This window comes from Sinocyclocheilus rhinocerous, unplaced genomic scaffold (assembly GCF_001515625.1).
Source record: "Sinocyclocheilus rhinocerous isolate Xijiao unplaced genomic scaffold, SAMN03320098_v1.1 scaffold3377, whole genome shotgun sequence".
NCBI classification, from domain to species: Eukaryota; Metazoa; Chordata; class Actinopteri; order Cypriniformes; family Cyprinidae; genus Sinocyclocheilus; species Sinocyclocheilus rhinocerous.
In genome coordinates this window covers 119,364-141,475 of record NW_015654499.1, presented here as the reverse complement: position 1 = coordinate 141,475, position 22,112 = coordinate 119,364, and the positions used below count along the sequence as shown (strand labels likewise).

The window sequence follows — 22,112 nt, the reverse complement described above, 5'->3', positions numbered from 1 at the left end:
AAAACCATGGACACTAGTCATTTTGACTATTTCATTTTGTCTCATATCAGTCTAAAAGCATCAGCCTCACAGTTTCCACTGCATGTCTGGTGATGCCTCTGTGACTTTGGTATTTAATCCATTTTGCAGACTGATGAAAGCAGATGTCCTGGTAGTACAGACTGACAGAAGGTAAAGGAATCCCAGTTTCTTTTCACTCTCATTTGCACTTAAATCCATATAAATCCCACTCTATCCTGTAATTCTCTAACTGACCTATAGGGATGGGCGCATCGATACTGATGCGAGTATTGAAAGTATCGATACTCAAATAAAAAATATCGATACTAAGGTGTGTGTGTTTTTTTTTGTTTGTTTTACCAGTGATTTTGTTTATTTAACAAAAAAATGTATGCGTACAATATGTATTGAATTGGATGAATAACCCATGTTAGTGAATAATTGTGTTGGATAGAACTATTTTCCTGCTCATCTGTTGCAAGACAGAACCAATCAATCACAGAGAGCGTTCACTCACTTCTGACAGTGCATTCAAACAGGGCTGCGTTTCCCAAAAGTATCATAAGAAATCATTGATGCTTTTGGGAACGGCAGAACAATTCTTATCAGAGGACAGAAAAAACATATACGTTTTGAGTTATTTCACAATAAACAAATTGAAACTGTAGCCTACATAGTGCAATTACATTTATTTAAATTGAACGTTAAAAGCTCATATTGATCATGTTCTATTCTGTAATGTTAATATAAATCATAGCTGTCAGAATAAAAAGGTTGCATTTCATGCATGCAACAGACTTTCACTGGCAGTCCCCTATGAAAATGAACCATGGTGGTTTTACTAAAGTGACCGTAGTTCCATGGTTACCACTACAGTAAACATATTTTAACCACGTGTAAACAAAAATATAACCTAGTAAGTTGCAATTAAGGTGTATTGAATGTTAAAATGCGTTTCAAATATAAAGCTAAGTGGGTATCATTACCCATTTTACTCTTTTGTAATTTAATAATTTAATACATTTCATAATTTAAAAGTTCAGTTTAAAAGTATCGTATCGGTGTCGATATCGACGATACTGGCCTTTAAAAGTATCGGTATCGTATCGAAAACAAAGTAAGTGGTATCGCCCATCCCTACTGACCTTCCATCTCGGTGGGCGGCTCCTCCTTCTGTCACTGTCTTGACAAAGATTCCCAGTTTTTCCAGGCCCATGTCCGCGCCAGCACCCATCCCGATGATGCTGATTCCCAATCCGTCATTATCTGACCGGAAGGAATCACAGAGTTACAGTTTACATGACTAAGTTAACACTTCTCGTAAACGAACACAACATCAAGCAGAAGTACAAGCAGGATTTCAGAGCTACGGCAGAGGGGAATTTTTCAGTGACCCTTATGTTATTCAAATCAATGATTCTTTAAATCAGTGTTGTTTTTATCAATTAAAACACTAAAAATTTTTTTTAAGGTTTTTGGCAATTAAAATACAGATTAAATATAAATATTAGATGAAAAACTTTAAAAATGTTGCCTTGACAACTAACTGAATTGAATAAGTTTAAGCTAAAGTACTACAATTGCTAAAACTAAAATACAAATAAATTAAAGCTATATGGAAATATAAAAAAACTAAACAAGAATAAAAAAAAGCACATAATAAAATGACTAAAACTAAAATTTAAAATGAAAATCAAAAATATAAAAATAAAAGCTAATTCAAAATATTATTAAATACTAAGAAGACATGCGGTGCATCCCAAATCGCATATTTATGCACTGTTCTATGACGTTTTGTAGTATATAGTGCGAGTAGTGTGTTCACACAGAAAATGCCAAACAGAAAAAGTGCACTTTAAATATCCGGATGATGCACTTAATTGTAAATGTGCACTTCAAAGAGCTTTAAGGCTTTTAGACGGCAATAACTAAATATTGGGATAATGAGCTGGAATTAGTATGTGACTAATCCTGTGACTGTAAATCATTTGAGCAGATTAAAGATTATAATTATTTAGCAATTATAAATACATTTGATTCCAAATAATCCTCTTGAAATTACATTATTCCTAATCACTTCTTTTTAGCCCAGAGCGGTTGTAACTTTAATACCACTGGAATATAAAAACTACACAGCTGAACACAACGCCTCTATGTCTACGCTGTGATATTTCACATACGGTAGCTATGGTAACCGCCACACTGCTTTAGGAGAGAGGGCCCGACCCCTCCGATTTTCTAATCAGCAAAAGCTGCTTACTTTACAGAGCAAAACAAGCTGCTTCAGACAGTTTGTTTAGAAACAGGAAGTTAAGGACCCTTAAGACAACATGCCACACAGGCTCTAAAACACACACGGTTTAGACAGGAAAACTCCATCGGTGGGTCGAGTACCTTTCTCCAGCTCGACGGGGAAAAGGTCCAGTCTCTCCACCCTCTTCTCCAGTTCATACTCGGCCGAAGCCGCCATGGGGTCAACCTCATCATTACGCCTGTCGTAGTCCTCGTTCGAGTATGTGGTGAAAACCTGGGAAAACAAAGTCAAGAAGCTTAAGCCTAATATATAGAGTATTTTAAATTGTGTTGTTGCTTTTCTCGGCAAGAGATGCAGCAAGTCATTCACACTGAGAGTAATAGAGCAGGTGACAATTACTGTAAGAATTATGAATTAATTAACACTGGCTGTCAGGAGACTTGGGTTCAGATACTGGTCACACACACATAGTGACAGGGACTTTATCGTTTCTTAACCTGTCCTGGATTATATTCAAGATGCCAAATTGCTGCAAATGGTTTCACTGGGCAACAACAGATGGAATACAAGTTTTAAAAAATTGGTATGAAAAATTCAGTCTGTAGCAGACATGGATTTAATGCCTGTCAATTCAGAAGTACAGATTAATAATAAACAAGATTGAAGAGCTTGTAAATTGTAGTTTAAAACACATGTGCCAAGTTCTTAAGAGATCTTGGTTTCGCATGGATTTGAAAAAAAAAAGTCATTTTCAAGAAATTATAATATATTTATGATAATATAATTATAAATAATAATAATAACAATTAATCAAAATAATCCAAATATTTTAAAATAGTATTTAAGTATTTTTTACTTAAGTTAATTTTTCACAAATATTGTTACGTTTTTGAGGAGTCACATTACGCGACATTTTAAAACCTGAAATATCCTTGACTTGTCATGAAAAGGCCAAATTATCTGATATTATTTGAATACGATATGAAGTCATGATGGAGTGCAGGCGTCAAAAATGTAGTGTGTGCAGTTTCATTTCATGACTTTAAGAGTCCTCAAAAATAAAATAAAATAAAATAAATAAGTTGCAAAAACAATTATTTCATCAGAATACAAAGTTATTACTTGAATGGCTATCAATGGAGAAAGAAGCTTTCTGGGTCCAGATGGTGCAGTTATGACATCCACCAGCAGGCGCTAACTGGGCCGTGCAAACAATGTCAGACATGGGAGACAATCGTTATTTTAGAGTTTCATTTGGTACAGCTAGTGGAAATGACACCTTTGGGAAAACAGTCCAGAGCTGAAGTCATCTTCTTCAGTGAAGATGTTTTTTTTCCCTTTCTCTATAGTTCTGGGCACCACTTACCGTGCAGCTAAAGCAGCAGTTTATACAGATACAGTCATGCATCATGTTCTCCGTCAGAGAGACCAGGGCCCTGAAACCGCACCAGCATATGGGTGTATCACAGTGGGTTCATTTATAATGGTGAGAACTACAACAGTAAGCCGGAAAAAGAGTGCCATTCTATATAAAGAAGCAGTTTACCCACGAGTACATCTGCTGAATATCTGGTGGTAACAGCTTCCTGTTTAGGGTCGTCTTTGATCTAAGCATTTTTTCTTTCTTGCTAATGCCCATGTTACAAGCATTGAGGGGAGAGTAGCAAAACAGAGCAAAATACAGGAAGGCACTTTTTCCATTTGACGCTACCTGAAAAGTGACAAGTGAGTATTTGCTTGAATTATCCATTCAACAGATTTGGTGAGTGAATCATTGAAACATTCAATCAACCCAATCATTCAGCAGATTTGTTCAAAAATATTGAAAGATTCGGTGCTGACTATTGAATAACAGCCATCTTACTCATATATTATTTCAATATGATTATTAAAGTAATATTATGTGATTAATTAATTAATTGCCAATGTTTTTATTACATGATGATAGATTTGAAAATAGTTTAAAAACACATCCCAAGTTTAGAAATATATTTATTACAGTCATGATGAAATCTGATTAGATTTTTCCTTCCACCTTCCATCGTTGTTGCTTAATGTAGATTACAAAGTTAATCATTCATTCTGAACAAAATTCTGACTAATGACATGAACTTATTTCAAACAAGGCAAAGTTTTACAGATAAATGATTAAAAAAACCCTCCCCTCATTTCTTTTTTTCTGATCTCTTCCCATGCTCTACTGCAGTGGAAAATCATAATTATATCAAAAAATGCTGATGGAAGAATTGTACGACAGTAGCTCTAACGCAAGCAGCAATGATTATTGCCCATCTGTTTCTCCTCTGGTGCTGCTGTCAACCTTTTTTTTTCTGGGAAAAACTACAGAAAATTATGCACATAATAGTTGGGTACAGGAGGACATAATGCAGCAACATTTCAGACATTAACTTTTTCCTTCTCTTTTCTTGTCATTTTTGTTTAGTCATTTTCAACTTCCTCAGCCCACCCCATCCTACAGAGCTTGTCTTTCACAACCACTCACTTCCTCTTATTTCAACTCCCTCTTTTCATCTACTCACCCTGTACATTATATTCTATCTTTCCTTTCATTTCAAGGAATAGTTTACCCCAAAAATGAAAATGTTTTCATTTATTACTTCCTTTTCTTTTGTGGAACCGAACATTTTACGCAGGTATTTTAGATATGCAGACAGTTCATAGTGACGAGCTCTAAAAATGACCTAAAAGAAAAAAAAAACCCATAAAAGTCTATATAATTATATCAAGTCTATGTAATTTTGACCATACCAGAGTCTGTGAATGAACCATGAATGAATAGCTCAAAAGAACTAGCTGAAAAAAAGATGATTTGTTTATTTAACTGAACTTTCTGACTCAATGATTTAGTCACAGTGGTTAACAGCCCACTGAAGTGCTAGATTATCAGTGAATAACTTCAATATGAGTCTGTTTCTCACACAACGCTATCGTATGGCTTAAGAAGACATGTGGTGCATCCCAAATCGCATATTTATGCACTGTTCTATGACGTTTTGTAGTATATAGTGCGAGTAGTGTGTTCACACAGAAAATGCCAAACAGAAAAAGTGCACTTTAAATATCCGGATGATGCACTTAAATAATCAAAAAAAAAAAAAAGTGTGGAATGTTGGACACTTCATGCACTCAACTGTCACAGATTTAATTACGTAGTGGAGGGGGAGGGGCTACCAGACTCTGATTATGAATGACAAAATCACCTTAAATAATTCATACACTACATTGTTGAGTGCATAGTGCATAAGTACATGCATAGTGTATAAGTGCAAAGTGTATAGTGCGTCATTTGGGATGCAGCTATGGAATATAGCGTTTGACTCATATTGACTTTGTTTATGGTGCTTCTATTGCCGTTTTATGGATCTTAACAGCTATGGTCACTATGAAGCGAATGGAAAAGACCTGAGAGAATATTCTTCAAATACCCTCTTTTTTCACTCTACAGAAGAAATAAAGTTATTCAGGTTTGGAACGACGAGGAATGAGTACATGACGAATAAAGTATCATCTCTTTAATTTCCCAAAACACCAAATAAAATCCTGAAATTTTATAGCATGAATTACATTTGATATTATCTTCATCTGCTGGAAAAACTGGGCCAAATCTGCTTGAGGTGGTCAAGGTGATTTCTGAGAAATGATAGCTGTTTTTTTGTTGAAACCCAGTCTACCTGCCATCTAGACCACCTAGAAACCAGGTATAATCACCTACCATCAGGATTTTACAGCACAGCTAGATTTAATGTACCACATCACCGTTTTATTTCTCTCACACCTCCGTCTCTTCTCTGGGTCACTCCTCCCTTCCTCAGAACGCTGCATCTCTTATCTAAAAATATTCCCTCTATCTCAGTGCTTGAAGTGAACAGCAGGTCGGCGCACCCTCACTGTGAATGCCACCGGCCTGCTCACATGTCTATGTCTCCATGGCAACGGCCCGGTTTGGCGATTGTAATTATGACATCGTTGTGCCATTTTCCCCCCCCTTTTCGCATTCTCTCACTCCCCCTCCTCTCTCTTTATTCCTGTCTTCCTCTTGATGGCTGTGCAATGCAAATGTATATAATGATGAAATCATGTCTATGCTGCCTGCATATGTGATTTGTGACTAAAGATGAATAAGATAAAATGCCATAAATTTAAATTCTGGGATCTCTGGATTCCAGCAAACACAGATTTGGTCATTCACGTCTTGTAGGCCAGTTCAAACTGTGCAATGCCAGGTGCCATCTGTGGGTCATCTGTCTTTGGCTAGGAGTCTGTTCCATCTTTCTGTCTCTTTTTGGTATATCCCTTTCTGTACCTCTCTCTCTCAGATGGAATGTTGGACGGGACGACAGAAATTCATAGGCCAGATGTGTCTGAAACACACATGCAACCTCTGCGAACTCCTTCCACAGAGCAGAAGAGAATTCATAGTCTTTGTAGACCGCAGTCAGAGTTCATGCCACACTTAATTTGATGCAAATGAAAACAAGGATTTGGCCGCATACCGAACACACTAAATGGTTTGGGAAGTGATAAACTGAAATTAATCGCAAGAGTGAATCCTCAAAATCAAAGATTTTAAAACCAGGGTCCAGGAACTTCCAGGTTTCTAGGGAGTCCAAACCCTCCCCCAAATAAAAGAACAAATAAATAAAATAAAATACTACTAAAAAAAGAGGAATTGTTTGAATTCAAAAGCATTCAAATATGTCTTTCAAAAAAGGGGGTGCTTTTAAAAGCATGTTTTAACTTAGTTGTGGCCTACGACCTTCTGAAACTTTATGGAACCAACTGAATAGATGGTACATCTATCCTTCACAGACTCATTTTCATTTGTGTCATATTACCACCATTTGAGTCTTGTGGCTTATTCTCACTATCAAAGACATTAATGACAAGAAATTCAGCCTTCTTGATGCACCATAAAGATCTCTTATCTAAAAACAATAAATTACATGAGGTGACAGATAATACACATGCATTAGCAAATGAGCTCTAAACTGGACATGCATTTGCAGTGTGTGCATGTGGAATGCAGCTGGTTTGACTGTGTGTTTTTGGCTCACACACTCTAAACTCTCACTGGTATGCATGGGGACAGTGCAGTGTGTTAGCATTACAGCACCCCGCTCCTCTCCTCTCCTCTCCTCTCCTCTCCTCTACTCTCCCTCACACACACACACACACACACACACACAAACCCTCATTTCTCTGCAGGCCACAAACCTAAAGCTGCATACAGGAAGATGTGGAGGGTGCTGGAATGTGAGCAGTCACACACTCACTCACACACACACACACACACACAAACACATGCATTTGAGGGTCATCATCATAAAGCTGTGTGTGTTGATTTTGAGTGAATGTGTGAATGAAAAGGAGGAGATTATAAGATTAGAGTAGTTGTTGACCAATATGGGTTTTTCAAGGACTGAAACCAAAATACATAATGAAAATGTAATGTTTTTAATAATGGCAAATAATGCATACACAAATGGGACATTTTGCTGCTTAATATTTACTGTTAATTGTGTAACTTTATAATTATAAAATATAAAGTTTTATAATAATTTTGTAAATTAAATATTTATCATCTATGATTTAAAATTAAGGATAATTTAAAACACACACACACACACACACACACACATATATAAAATATAAAATTTAAACAACTTTTTAAACAAAAAAGATGTAATGTTACAGTATAGTTAACATTATTTTTAATGTAATTTTGCATTTAATAATGATGACTTTCAAATAGTGATCATAAAAATATAATAAAAAAAATAAAAATAGTTTTCATTAACAACAAATCAACATGATCAATTATTTAACAATTTATTAATTAAACTTACAACAAGTGTCCCATTAACAGTATCCAACACAACTTACTTTCATGATTTTCATGATAAATTACTAATAAAACATTAGTGTAAGTGTTATCATGTGAGGGTCAATAGTCTGAGGCCCCGTCCACATGGAGACGCGTTTAGCTGTATACGTATATATACATTTTGTATCGTATAGGCGTTTCGTCCACACGGATCCCCACATACTGGTCTGGCATGTATACTACATCGTTTTGTGTCGGTTTTGTGGTTTCGTGTGGACGCAGATATTTCTTGAGATGAGGGGAAAAAAAAGATTGGATAGGGAAAGCTCTGGCTTCATGTGGACATAGCCTTAATATAACATCAGTTTTGGAAGTATTGATATTTCAAGATCTATTCGCATATTTCTACCAGGATCTGTCGAATGAAGACAGGGCATTTATCTTCTATGTGTGTGTTTTCTGGTCATTTGCAACAGACTCAGTTTACGCAAAGGAACTGAAAAGAAAAAACTGGAGGTGAAACAATTTTTTCTCAGAAACTGCCAGTAAATTTCACAAATAATTACAAGTAAAAGAAATGGCAAGTAACACATTGAAAGCAGAAAGACTGAAATAGTATTTTCGTGTAAAATGTACTGTAGTAATCTGTTTTATTTGCAACTTCACAGTTTTTACTGGGACAGTCCACTTGGAACAGCCTAACATTATGTGACAATGGGGCAGAACGGATCACCCCTCATCCAAACCCTAAATCTTGGTTTTACTAGACCAGATCTTAAATTCAACCCCAATGCAACCAATACAGAAAACCAAAGTGCAACAATAAACAGAAATACAAGTGTGTTTGTATTAGGGGTGTAACGATATTCAAACCGAACCGAAAAAACTGTGATACACCACCCACGATACGTATTGCGGTACTCTTGGTACTCCATAGCACCTGCACACGCAGAGCCTCGTCAGACAAATATTGCAAATATTGCAGTGCAAATATTGATTTCCATTTCAAGACTTGCATTTGAACTGACAAACAAACTAACATAAAAAATATGTCAACATGCCCGTCTTTGTTAGTATCCTTGCAAACATTGTTGGTCATGTCTTAAGTGAATGTAAACAGTCGAGAAAGACCACGCTTGTGTATCAGTATCAGTGCACTGGATCTGTGAATTATGTCTTAAAGGAACCGAAATTCCAGCTGTTTGTGTTTTTAATGTTAAACAACAAAAGACAAGGAAATCACTCACTTCTCTTTATTGAATAGCTTTTGTAACTTCAACAAGGATTGGTCTTTAATTTACACAGTGAAATATGCACTGTTGTTTTACATTTGTTTACTTTAAAATTTCTGTGCCTCAAAATTACGGTTAAACACCTGAAAAACACAGTTTATTTTATTTGTATCTTTGCTCTATTGTATTTATTTGTACTGTTGCATTTAATTTGATTATTTGCTTTATTTTTATTTGACCATAGTTCTTTTTTTCCCTGAACATAGCACATACCGAACCGAACAGTGACCCTAAAACCGTGAACCGAACCGTGAGTAATCTGAACCGTTACACCCCTAGTTTGTATGCACTTTTCTAATCAAGTAGTTTATGTCTTGGTCTTTTCCAAGCAAGCAACTGTGCCACAGTGATCAGATCAGCCTCTCTAGGCACTGTTTTGACACTTCTCGCCTGGTTGCCATGGAGATTGTCTTTACATGCAGACGGATACACACTCCACAGACACAAACACACTCACAAACACGAACACAAGGTGACACCGGCACACACATGAGAAACCCCCGAGCGTTCTGAAAGGTTGTGACAAATATTCTTAGCAACCTGTGTTTGCCTAATAATTAAAACCCTGAAAATCACATGTGATTCAGCTGCAGGGTGGTCTACAGTATCCCCCCCAGACAGGTCAAGAAGAGAGAGAGAGAGAGAGAGAGAGCACCAGCACAAACACTGCAGGGTGGTCAGAACAGCACTGAACGATTGCTTCATTTCCCTTCCAATTTAATATTCATCTAATGCAGATTAGCTCATCTGCATATAACAAAGCCAATGATGTCCTTCTCTTGTAGAGGTTTCATTAGTATTTAATCCTTTGTTGAAGTCCTGAACATTTATGAAATATGCAGACTTATGAAACAGACATGTGCTGAGGTTTGAATATTTAGAGTCCTCGCCATCTAATGTTATAATAACACTAGTATGTACTGATGTTCCTGACCATGACAACAAAGGATGGTGGATAAAAACTGGAATACAATACTAGCATATACAGTAGCTTACTGCAAAGTATATCATGCTGCTAAATGCTTAAAGGATTTTTTCTGAAACAGCACGCAGTATGCAAAATCTTCAAATAGTAGTATGCTAAATTGGTCAATGACTTGATGTTGCATATTTAGCAGGTATTGACTCAGGAATAAATACACTAATTTTGCATTTTAATAATAACACTAATAATAATAACAGTAATAGTAATAATGTGTTTTTATTATTATTATTATTATTATTATAAGTATGTAAAACTGTTGGCTGTCTGATCAAATCATGCCTTAAGAAAAATATGTTACTTTTGGCTCATTTGGCAAATGTTTTTAATAAAACTATTAAAAACATTTTTTGTTAATTGAAATAAAGCTAAAACTAAACCTGAAATAAGCAAATTAAACCTAAGTATTAATATTTAAAAAAAGGAAACATTTAAACTAAAATTTAAACAGATAATAGATTATAAATATATGTTTCCTTTTTTAAATATTAATACTTAGGTTTAATTTGTTTATTTCAGGTTTAGTTTTAGTTTTATCTTTATTAAAGCTAAAATATTAATACATACTACTAAAATACGACTAAAATAAAATAAAATGTAAGAGCAGAGTTGTGGGTCTGTAATAAAAATGAGATACAGTGAGCAACCTCTAACTCATTTTCACAAAAAATAAAGAAAAGAAGCAGGACGCCAACTTTCACAACAGGAAGTTGTTGATTATGATCACTGCTTCACCAAGCAGGGTAAAACACTACATAGTTCTTTAGAATTGGCACTGCTTGCTGACAGTCGCAAAGGAAGTCCACTAACACATCTACTACTAGCATTAACACCCTTATAGAGTTCAAAATTTGTGTAAACTTAAATTCTACCCTTGTTCCTCCTTTCAAATAACAGCTCACCCAAATATTGAACATATTGAACATAATTAATTTTCCATTTAAATACTACTAGTAGTAACCTTTATTTAACCAGATTAAAAACTTACTTAGCACTCCAGGACCTAAAATGGAGTTTAATTGTGGCATTCAAATCTATCCAACACACTAATTTGTGTGCTATTGATCCTGAGTGACATTAAAGGGAAGCCAATCAATCAACTAATCAATTGATCAATAAACCAATCTCTTACATCATTGCATAATGATCTGCATGTCAATCCAAGTGTCATTTTCCAGTTTGCCCAAAATGCAGAATTTCAAACACAAACAAGATTATTTAATTTTTTAACATTTTCTTAATGAGTCACATTATCCTCTACAGCAGGGGGCTAAAATATTAATACATACTACTAAAATACTACTAAAATAAAATAAAATGTAAGAGCAGAGTTGTGGGTCTGTAATAAAAATGAGATACAGTGAGCAACCTCTAACTCATTTTCACAAAAAATAAAGAAAAGAAGCAGGACGCCAACTTTCACAACAGGAAGTTGTTGATTATGATCACTGCTTCACCAAGCAGGGTAAAACACTACATAGTTCTTTAGAATTGGCACTGCTTGCTGACAGTCGCAAAGGAAGTCCACTAACACATCTACTACTAGCATTAACACCCTTATAGAGTTCAAAATTTGTGTAAACTTAAATTCTACCCTTGTTCCTCCTTTCAAATAACAGCTCACCCAAATATTGAACATATTGAACATAATTAATTTTCCATTTAAATACTACTAGTAGTAACCTTTATTTAACCAGATAAAAAACTTACTTAGCACTCCAGGACCTAAAATGGAGTTTAATTGTGGCATTCAAATCTATCCAACACACTAATTTGTGTGCTATTGATCCTGAGTGACATTAAAGGGAAGCCAATCAATCAACTAATCAATTGATCAATAAACCAATCTCTTACATCATTGCATAATGATCTGCATGTCAATCCAAGTGTCATTTTCCAGTTTGCCCAAAATGCAGAATTTCAAACACAAACAAGATTATTTAATTTTTCCCCCTCCATTTTCTTAATGAGTCACATTATCCTCTACAGCAGGGGTTTTCAAACAAAACAAAACATTGCGTCGGTGTGTAAGTCGCATTTTACTATTACTTTCAGAAATAATTTAAATACTGAATAGGTCTAAATAAAACGAATTTTAGGGTATGTTTACGTGTAACTCAAACTTTGTCCTGTGTACGTGCGAATAAGTGCTTTTTGTAAACCGGAATTTATTAAATAATTTTATTTAGTGAAGTGCAACCCTCATAGAAAGAATGTGTGTATTATTTGGTTGGTAATTGCATGCATTTCACTTCGCAAGATAAATTTTGTGTAGTGAATTCATCAAACGCACCATCGAACGGAGTATAGCCTCTAGAAAAAAACTAACACCCAGTACAATGAATTACTGAGTAATGAGAATGTTTAAATATGTTAAGCATTTGTTGCGCATGTGTATGATAACTTAGCCAGGTTATCATTTACTTATGTAAACAGCAGTGAAAATGTTTCATAAAAAAACAAAATGCTCGTTTTTTGCACCCACCGACAGAAACATAAATCGTTGCCTATGGCTATGTCCATAACAAACTAAATTTACTTACTAAAAACTACAACTTAACCACATAGTGGGCTCGCAAACCTCTCATTCGGCATGAATCGTTTCCATGAGTGAATCGTTATGAAGTCTAACATTTGGTTGCTAAACTATTAGGCTACTAAGTATCTTTACTTAGGCTTTGTACTTCTCTCATGTCCGAATATCTACTAACAGCATCCTTCACATATGCAAAAAAGTGTTTGGAAAAACACCACGGCATGCTCACGCTGACCGGCAAAACCTACATATTGTACAACAGAGATTTAGTTGTCTCATTTAGTTTGCTGATGGTGAGGCTGTGATGTCAAGTTGCAATGCTAGAACTGAAATGTTGTGCGCGCGGGAGGCGCCAGCGCGAACACTTCCTTACATCAGTGGAAAAATGTGATATCTGTCAGATAAAAGCAAGACATCATTCAAAACGGTCTATTTTTATTTGTGTACCTTCAAAATGACAGTGAAACGTTGTGCTTTTGTAAAATAAAGAAAACAAACAAAATGCGCTTGCCGTCTTGGTCTATGTGAACCACTTCCTAAAATTAGGGATGCACCGAATGTTCGGCAACCGAAATTACTCGGCTGAAAATAGCAAAAAAAGCTCTTTCGGTGTTCGGTCGAATAAATTGTATTAGTGTTCATCATTGTGTATCAACAATGATATGACGCGATCAAATAGCAACCAGCGCAGAGTGAGAGGCGCGCACTCTTTATTATGCAGCACACACGTCAGCAGTGTGGAAGCATTTAAACTGTCGGAGAAAGACGCAAAAATCATTACACGCACCGACAGCGAGAGACTGTTTAGGACTGCATCGCATGTCTTCAAAGAGAAGAGGAAGGGGTGATTGTTGCTGGTTACTGTATGATGACTGAAATCGCGAAATGGCCTTAAACAATTAATAAATAAACTGCAGAACGTTATGTTTTCTAATACACGCGCGCATTGATAATAATCATTACAACAGCTCTGTTTTAATACATTTATTATAACATTCACACATAGTGTTCAAATTAGGATCTGTAATATTTTCTAATGTTTTAAAAGAAGTCTCTTCTCAGCAAGGCTGCTTTTAATTGTACAGTAAAAAAAACAAAAAAAAAGACCCCCCCAAGAAGGGGGTCTGATGGCCAAAAATGATTATTTTACTAACTTATTAATTTTAAGCTAAATTGTGTTTTGTTGGTATAGTGCAGTGTTTCTCAACCCTGGTCCTGGGCGCCCCCCAGCACTGCACATTTTGTGTGTCTCCCTAATCAAACACACCTGATTCAACTCATTAGCTCATTAAAAGAAACTCCAGGACCTGAAATGCGTGTGTCAGAAAAGGGAGACATACAAAATGTGCAGTGTTGGGGGAGCGCTCAGGACCAGGGTTGAGAAACACTGGTATAGTGTCTGCTAGAATATTAAAAATGTTCAGTGTTAAATATTTTTAAATTGTTGTTTTGTAATAGATTTTTTTTTCTTTGAAAAGCAAGACAAAACAGTAAAAAGCACATTTTGGCTTTTTAATTTATGCAATGGTGAAAAAAATTAGGCAAAATACATGGGGGAAAAAACTCGAAAAAACGTGTTCGGTATTCGGCCCAGTGTTTAATTTTTTTCGGTTTCGGCCAAGAATTTTCATTTCGGTGCATCCCTACTAAAATGAAGAAAAACTCAGCGATACTTTCTACTTGTCAAACAGACATGAGAAATATATTTAGCTATATAAACCTTGAAGTGCCTGCTTTTAAGTGTTTACGCATTGCTTATTTGATAGTAATGCATTATATAAGTCACTTTGGAATATAAATCATAGCACGTTTCAGAAGATAAAAATAACTTAAGTTGCAGTCTGGAAATATACGGTACAGCAAATTATTTTGCGGACCGCCTGGCTTTGCGTCACGGACCCCAGTTTGAAAACCCCTGCTCTACAGCATAAATGCCAAGTAAGTATCCACCAAAAAAACAAAAAACATATTTAATCATCATTGAAATACAAACATCCATTATCCATATAGGAAAACAGACCCAGAGCAAGTCTACAGCTCTCACACTTCCTCATCTATGACAGAGTTGAGAATAACACACATTTATTTGAGGGAAAATGTGACAGTAGGCGCCTCCACAGCAAATTTAATTACATTTTTCCATTTAGAGGTCATGTGTGAACAGGACTTGTTGTTGAAATTAATTTGGCTTTTTTTGGCAACATGTCTGACTAAAAATCCTGTATTGGCGCAATGTGTGAAAAAAATCCATAGTATTACACTGTTTACACACCAGACACAAGTGACGGGATGTGAGCAACACGACTAAAGACAATAAAAGTTGGATGCGTTGGATGCGTCAATGTTGTTGCGGTGTGAAAAATGAAAAACTAATAGAGAATACTTTGTGTAAAGCATGGAAAGTTGTTGCTTTTGAGGAAAACATGCTGTATCTTTACTTGTGTAAAGTTTTGTTTGTTTGTTTTTTCCCAGCAATAATTGTTCATTTCTGTCAAAAAACGGACCCTTACTGACCTCAAACTTTTGTACAGAGTAGACAGTATAGTGTATTTATTTGCTGTATTCAAATCTGTGAAAACATGAAAAGCAGTCAATGGTTATTATAGATTACAGTCCTCTAATCTCACGCTGCTAATCCTTAAGAATCAACCTGTTGGTTTAATCTCACCGAGCGGCTGTGAGTCCTGAGGACATCTGACCTCCGCTTGACTCACTGCTGTTCGCTTTCCGCAGTCTGTGACTGAGGCATTGTGGGTGAATTGACATGGACGAAGAGTTAAAAGTAAGTTTGTTTAAATGGACTAAACATCTTACATCGGACTAAAGTGTTTACATGACATCTTAAAAAGACAAACTTTTGCTTTAGTTTGATTTAAAAGTTTTAAAATGCATGTAAACATACTTGGCGTACTTGTAGCGTAATGGGCTCTGAGGATGTACAGGCCTTAGTTTTTTTTTTTAGTAGATAGTGAAAATTCTGTCATCATTTACTCACCCTCATGCCATTTCAAACCTGTATTTATATTATATTATTTCTTCTGTGGAACACAAAAGAAGCTCATTTAAAGAGTGTTGTAGTTCAAACAACATTGGACCCCACTGACTTTCATTGTAAGGACAAAAATACTGGTTTGGAATAACATGAGGGTGAGTAAATGATGGCATTATTTTCATTTTTGGGTGAATTATCCCTCTAAGAGTAGGGATTTTTTGCATACTAACCCAACACCAAACTTTCTGAGATATTTAGGGCCCGAGCACCGCAGTGCGAGGACCCTATTGGAATTGCTCCGTTTATTACATGTGAGTTTTGTAGAGTGATTAAAACTCAGCACCTACTGTACTTGTTATTCACTGGGCCACTGGAGCTCACAGAGTCTGTAAAATGGGACAGTATCAGTGAGCGTTACAAGTGTCGCTTGAGTAAAATGAACAGGCTTTACCAGATGAAGGAATAACAATCCAGTCACACACACCTTCAGGGCTTCCTGTCCAGGCCACAGTGGCTGGTCCTGCTTCTACTAATACTACCTTAATATTGATTTATGGACTGACCAGCTGTTCCAGCAGTTTCCAGTACAAACACAAAAATGTAAGTAATTGTATTACAGTCTCTGGATATCAGGACTTGCTATTCAGAGCGCTGGAATGCGGTCTCTTGGGACCGAATGACTAAAGCCTTTGTGTTTCAGGAACATCACAGAAAAAGGATAGAGGGATAGTTTATCCTAAAATTAAAATTCTGTCATAATTTTCTAGCACTTGTGTCATTCCCAACCTAGGGTTTGGATTTGATTCATCCTTGGTGAATTGGTGAAGTAATACATTAAGATCTTTCTGAACCCAGACTTTTTAAAGAGGTGGTTCACTGTTTTTTTTCTAGGCTTGATTGTGTTTATGGGGTGCAGTCTAACATGTGTTAATGCTTCGTTTTTTTAAAAACGCATTATTTTTCACATAATTTACCTTTATTCCACACCGCTCTGTCCCTTCTCTGAGAAACGCGCTGATCAATTTCCTGCTTTTATGAAGACCCTCCCTCAGAAATAGGCGATGGGCTCTGATTGGTTAGCTAGCCCAGTGTGTTGTGATTAGCTAAACTGCCTCTAGTGCGCGTCTAAACGTCCCGCCCCTCACCTCAGCGGAATGTGCTCCAGTTGTATTGTAAACAACGTTAATACCGCTTATCAGTTTGAGCCCGATTGAGAAGCAGAGGATATTATTGAAGAGGATCGTGCAGAACCTGTGCAAGCACGGCTTTTAATGGTAGGCCTATGTTTTTTGTTTGTTGTTGTCTCATACTTTTAGATACGCTGTTATTTGTAAATGCTACTGCTTCTGTAGGCTTTTAATATACGGTTTTATCCTGATTAAAACTTTAATACAGTACGGCAACTGCACGCGCGTCCATGTTTAACGCTTCTCATAGCTATGTGAAAATAAGTGTATAATTGTAACAGTTCATTGTTGGAGCTGAGCTGAATGAGATAGAGAGAGAGATGCAGAGCGTGTGTAGAGCAGGCTAACTAACGTTAAAAAAGTGAAATCGCAATGAACCACCCCTTTAACACTAGTGTACGTACTTTTGTAGAACAAGAAAGGTTATTTGAAGAATATTCTGGCCACTTTTTTCCATATAATGAAAGTGGACGGGGATTATAAACTATAAACGCCATAACATAAATTATAGCCAGGATGTGGCCAGGACATTCACTTTTTGTGTTACACAGAAGAAAGTCATACGGGTTTAAAACACCATGAGTGTGGAGTAAATGAGGACTATTTTTATTTGGTGAACTTCCCTTTAACTGTTGACAGCAGGCAAAGCTGGGGACCGTATCTGCAGTGGTGCTGTCAAGATGTGAGCACAACAAATGGGTTTAATAAGAAAACAGAGATGGCAAAGCAGCTCTGGCTCTGTGCCTGCCTCCACTCCAAGTCCCTTCTCTGCAACATTCAGGGAAACCCATCCGAGGATCCGTTATCAGAGCAAACAAGGTGGCAGAGAGTGAGGTGCTCAGAGTCCGATCAGTATTGCTGAAACATTTAGAGAAACACGACCAGTAGATTCAAGATCATGCATAAATAATGTGGAAGCCGAGCATAGCCCTGCAACCACCAATTTGGAGTGTTAATCGCAGTGTAAAGAAAGAAAACAGTAGGGTAGAGACTATGAAGTCAACAAGCTATTTAATACACGAGTTTCACAATTTGAGTTGAATTACTGAAATAAATGAACTTTTCCAGCACATTCTAATTTATTGAGATGCACCTGTAGTGTTTCTTAAAGGGACAGTTCACCCAAAAATAAACATTATGTAATCGTTTGCTCACCCTCAAGTTTTTCCAAATGGAAGTTTCTTTCTTCCATGGTACGAAAGATGATATTTTAAAGAATGGTGGAAACCAATCTGTTGACAGCAGCCATTGGCTTCCATTATATGGAAAAAAAAATACTATGGAATTCAATGGCTACCGTCCGCTGTTACCAAAATATTTCAAAATATCTTCTTTTGTGTTCAACAGAAGAAAAAAACTCATACAGGTTTGGAACAACTTGAGGGTGAGAAAATTATGAAAAGTATGTTCATTTTAGGTGATCCCTTTAAAGGGGTCGGTCCCACTTTATGTTAGGCGCCTTTACCTACTATGTACTTCCGTCAAAAACCTATTGTACCTATTGTGTTCATATTGAATTGTTAAGGACACTTAATATAAAGTGGGTCCAAGGGGTCAAATCACAGTTTTAATTAGTTTTCCCCCAATGGTTCAGGTATAATGTTATATTTCATTGAACATTTTAGACTATTCATACACTGTAAAATATATAATATATTAAATTTAGGTTAAAAAACTGAAATGTGGGTGCCAGAAATTACTGAAGGAAAAAAAAAACAGTGCCAATGTTTCTGACATTAAGAATGGCATATTGCAGCCTGTATATTTTACAAATTATAATTGTATATTTCTTTAAGTGATATAATCTTAATATACAATCTACTTTATATCTTAAAAAAACTTTATTGTTTTGTTTAAAATGTCCATAAAATATGGCCAATATAGATGCAAACTGTCATACATACAAAAACAATGACAACATAATAAAAAAAATAAACAAGGTTAAAATTATTCCCAACCATGCTGACTGTTGTGCTCCAGCTTATGGGGTGTACTGTACTTTCATGTCTAATATAATTAACACCTCCATTCTTCAAAAACCTTCACTACATTGTGACGAGTGACTGATATGAATGGGAACGGCTTTCTCCAGGTATAGACCTCTTTGGATGGCACATGTCCGAGACACAAATAGAGAGAATGTTAATAGAAAAAGGCTGAGTGAGATAATGTGAGATGAAGAAGTGGAGAACAGAGGCTTCAGTGTGCCCCATTTCTCTCTCTCCAGATGGCCAGCGCTCGAAGAAGACAGCTATAGAGAAACGGCAGTGACAAGAACGAAATAAAGAAATCAATGGGAATGTTGGGTATTCCAGTGTGACTCTGGCAACCTTTCTACAACAGACTCCCTGTGAGTCATCCAAGGACTGACGTTCTGCTCTCCCACACAGAAAGAAAAAAAGCCGCTTGCTGCCTTGGCTGGCATTTCTTATACAGGAACTAGAAAGCGGCTAAAGGTGCATTATGTACCAAGAAAGAAGATAGAACAAAATAACTCCATCCCACACACCTCAGTCAAAACATCATCAGAAGAATGCTGCTTCTATCTAGTTAATGTCCTCAATGGCTAAAAACAGATACTGGTCCATGTTTCACGCACTTGTTTTGCTGCTCCGTAACAAAGAGAGCTCAGAGAGGGACACATTCCAGGCTGAAAACATCTGGGATAATTATGAGAAAATTACAGCTGAAATATGTATCAAACCATGTAGTTTTGTTCCAATGCTTTAGAGACTAAATCACTCAACAACAAACATGATTTAGTAAGCATGAGCGATTACATTCGTTGTATTAAGCTTGTTTATGTGCAGAATTTTTACATCAGGCACAACAATGACTGCAGAGGTGTGACCTAGAGGTTCAAGATCTGAATGAATGTGTAATATAAAAATGTGTACACAAAAAAAAAAAACACTTGTCCTTATAATAAGTGAACAAACAAACCACTTCAGATTAAAACCTTTGCTAAATTATAGTTTGTGGTTCATTGGGCATTGTTTGCAAAAATTGCTAAACTTTTTATGTGACAGCAATTCATTCTCAAGCGAGAAATGCATAGCATTTTAAGCCTAACAGTTTTAGTCTAAAACAAAGATGATACTAGGGCTGGGTATCGATTCAGATGTCCCGATTCGATTCGATTCGATTTCGATTCGCAAGCTCTCGGTTCGATTTTCGATTTTTTTTTAGCAGTAGTAGCATTGAGTCTTAAGACTGCTAAATAGTAATATACTCTGACAGTAGAACGTTAAACTAAACTTTTATTTTGACGGGCTGCCGTGAAGAACTTCCAGCTGCTGTGTATGTGATATCTTTTTTGCCCAGCCCTAGATGATACTGCATAAAATAAATATTAAGGCATCACATTATTAGTCATTATTATAAATAAAATATTTACATTGTACATTATGTATATTGTAATGATTGTTCATTTACCTCGTCTTACCTAAAGCTATTTAAAATTGTTTCTGTATATTAATCATGTAACATATCAATAAATAAATGTGTAATTTATTTAAATAAATAAATATTGTTCTCTTTCAATAAACAAACAAACAAATACATCTTGTTGGCATTTTCTCTTTTCTGCAGGAAGCATAAAAACAATTTTAAATTGTTTCTGCATATTGGTTATCATTGAACATATCACTTAACAAAATAAATTAATATTTGAATAAAATATTTAAATAAAAAATGTAATATTGTTACCTCTTTTGGTAAACAAACAAACAAATATTGTTTCATCATTTTCTCTTTTCTGCATTTCACTGCTGCTCTAGCTTGTGTGCAAATCGAGTTTATAATTAAAACTTGGCATTGTGCACTGCAAATATTGCTCTTATAGAATAGAATAGAATATAATAGAATTTATTGCCATTTGCACAGGTACATTACAGTACATTGGAATTCTTGTGCATTTCTCAGGGTCAGTTTTTGTAGAAAAGGTAAAGGTAAAAAAAAATAAAAAATGAAAAACAGCTTGTGATGCACCTCATTTGTAAGTCACTTTGGATAAAAGCTATTAGCTAATTAGTTAAATAAATAAAGGTAAACTGTCATTAGTACAGTACTGGTTGTAACAATAAGAAAACACAAGGCTTGATGTCACTAAAATATAAAGGCTTAGACAGAGAAGACATTTATATAATTTGTCATAGAAGACAATTTGCACAGTCCATCATAACTATTATGCAACCTGATACCACTTTGGCAATACAACTATGCCATTATTTGTCATGCAATAAAGCAATTTCTCCAGAAGCTAATGCACGTCTCATACCAAGACAATCCCACCAGTCTAAATGGGAGAGGTTTTTAAGATGGCAAAGCTGATGCAGAATGCAGAGCTGTATCATAAAAAGATAAACATCACTAAATGGCTCGTAACATGTAAGGGGCAGCTGAATAATGGCTCGGAGCAAGAGATCATTTAAAAAGACATCTGACAAGACAGAAGCACCTCTGACCTCCTTTACTCTGACTCTCCCCAGGAGCAAAAACAACCAACTACAGGCCACAGAGAAACACCAGAAATAATCAATCCGACTAGAGAGAAAATCAATGGAGGAAATGACAGCTTTTCCTTGATTTGACGCCATTGTTCATTACTTTAGATCTGTTACCAATGCAGTGTACTTAACAAGTGCGGATTGCTCACTGCAGCAGGAGACAGTGTAATGCTAATGATAATAAAACAATGATAAATATCAGCTTAATGCCTTTACAAAAGTACTAGAAATTGGCTTGAATCAACCAACATGCTGAAAATATAAAACCTCCATGATAAAGTTGTTCCCTTTCAGTCGGTCACTCTCGACGGCACGTCTGATGACCGACGAATTGGGATCTCGCTTAGAACGGGCAACCCAGAGGTGGAGGGACCTGCTCTTCGGGAGATGGTAAGCACACCACTCTCTCCCCCTGAGGAGGGCCGGGCGGAGAAACTTTTCATCTTTTTCCGCTACCGACCTCTCGGTCGGTGGTACCCAAATACTCGACAAAGAGCAATTCCTCTATTTCTGGGT

The 22,112-nt window shown here is 36.1% G+C and overlaps 1 protein-coding gene across 1 annotated transcript in view; it reads right to left on the bottom strand.

The window, feature by feature from the left end:
* Nucleotides 1-22,112, bottom strand: part of LOC107717206 (neurabin-2-like) — a 46,990-nt gene that overhangs the window by 12,989 nt on the left and 11,889 nt on the right. The window contains exons 3-4 of the mRNA XM_016523885.1: nucleotides 2,395-2,527; nucleotides 1,146-1,266 (exon numbers count right to left, since the gene is read on the bottom strand). Of these exons, the coding sequence (XP_016379371.1) occupies nucleotides 1,146-1,266; nucleotides 2,395-2,527 (254 nt within the window). The remainder of the gene's footprint in view (nucleotides 1-1,145; nucleotides 1,267-2,394; nucleotides 2,528-22,112) is intronic.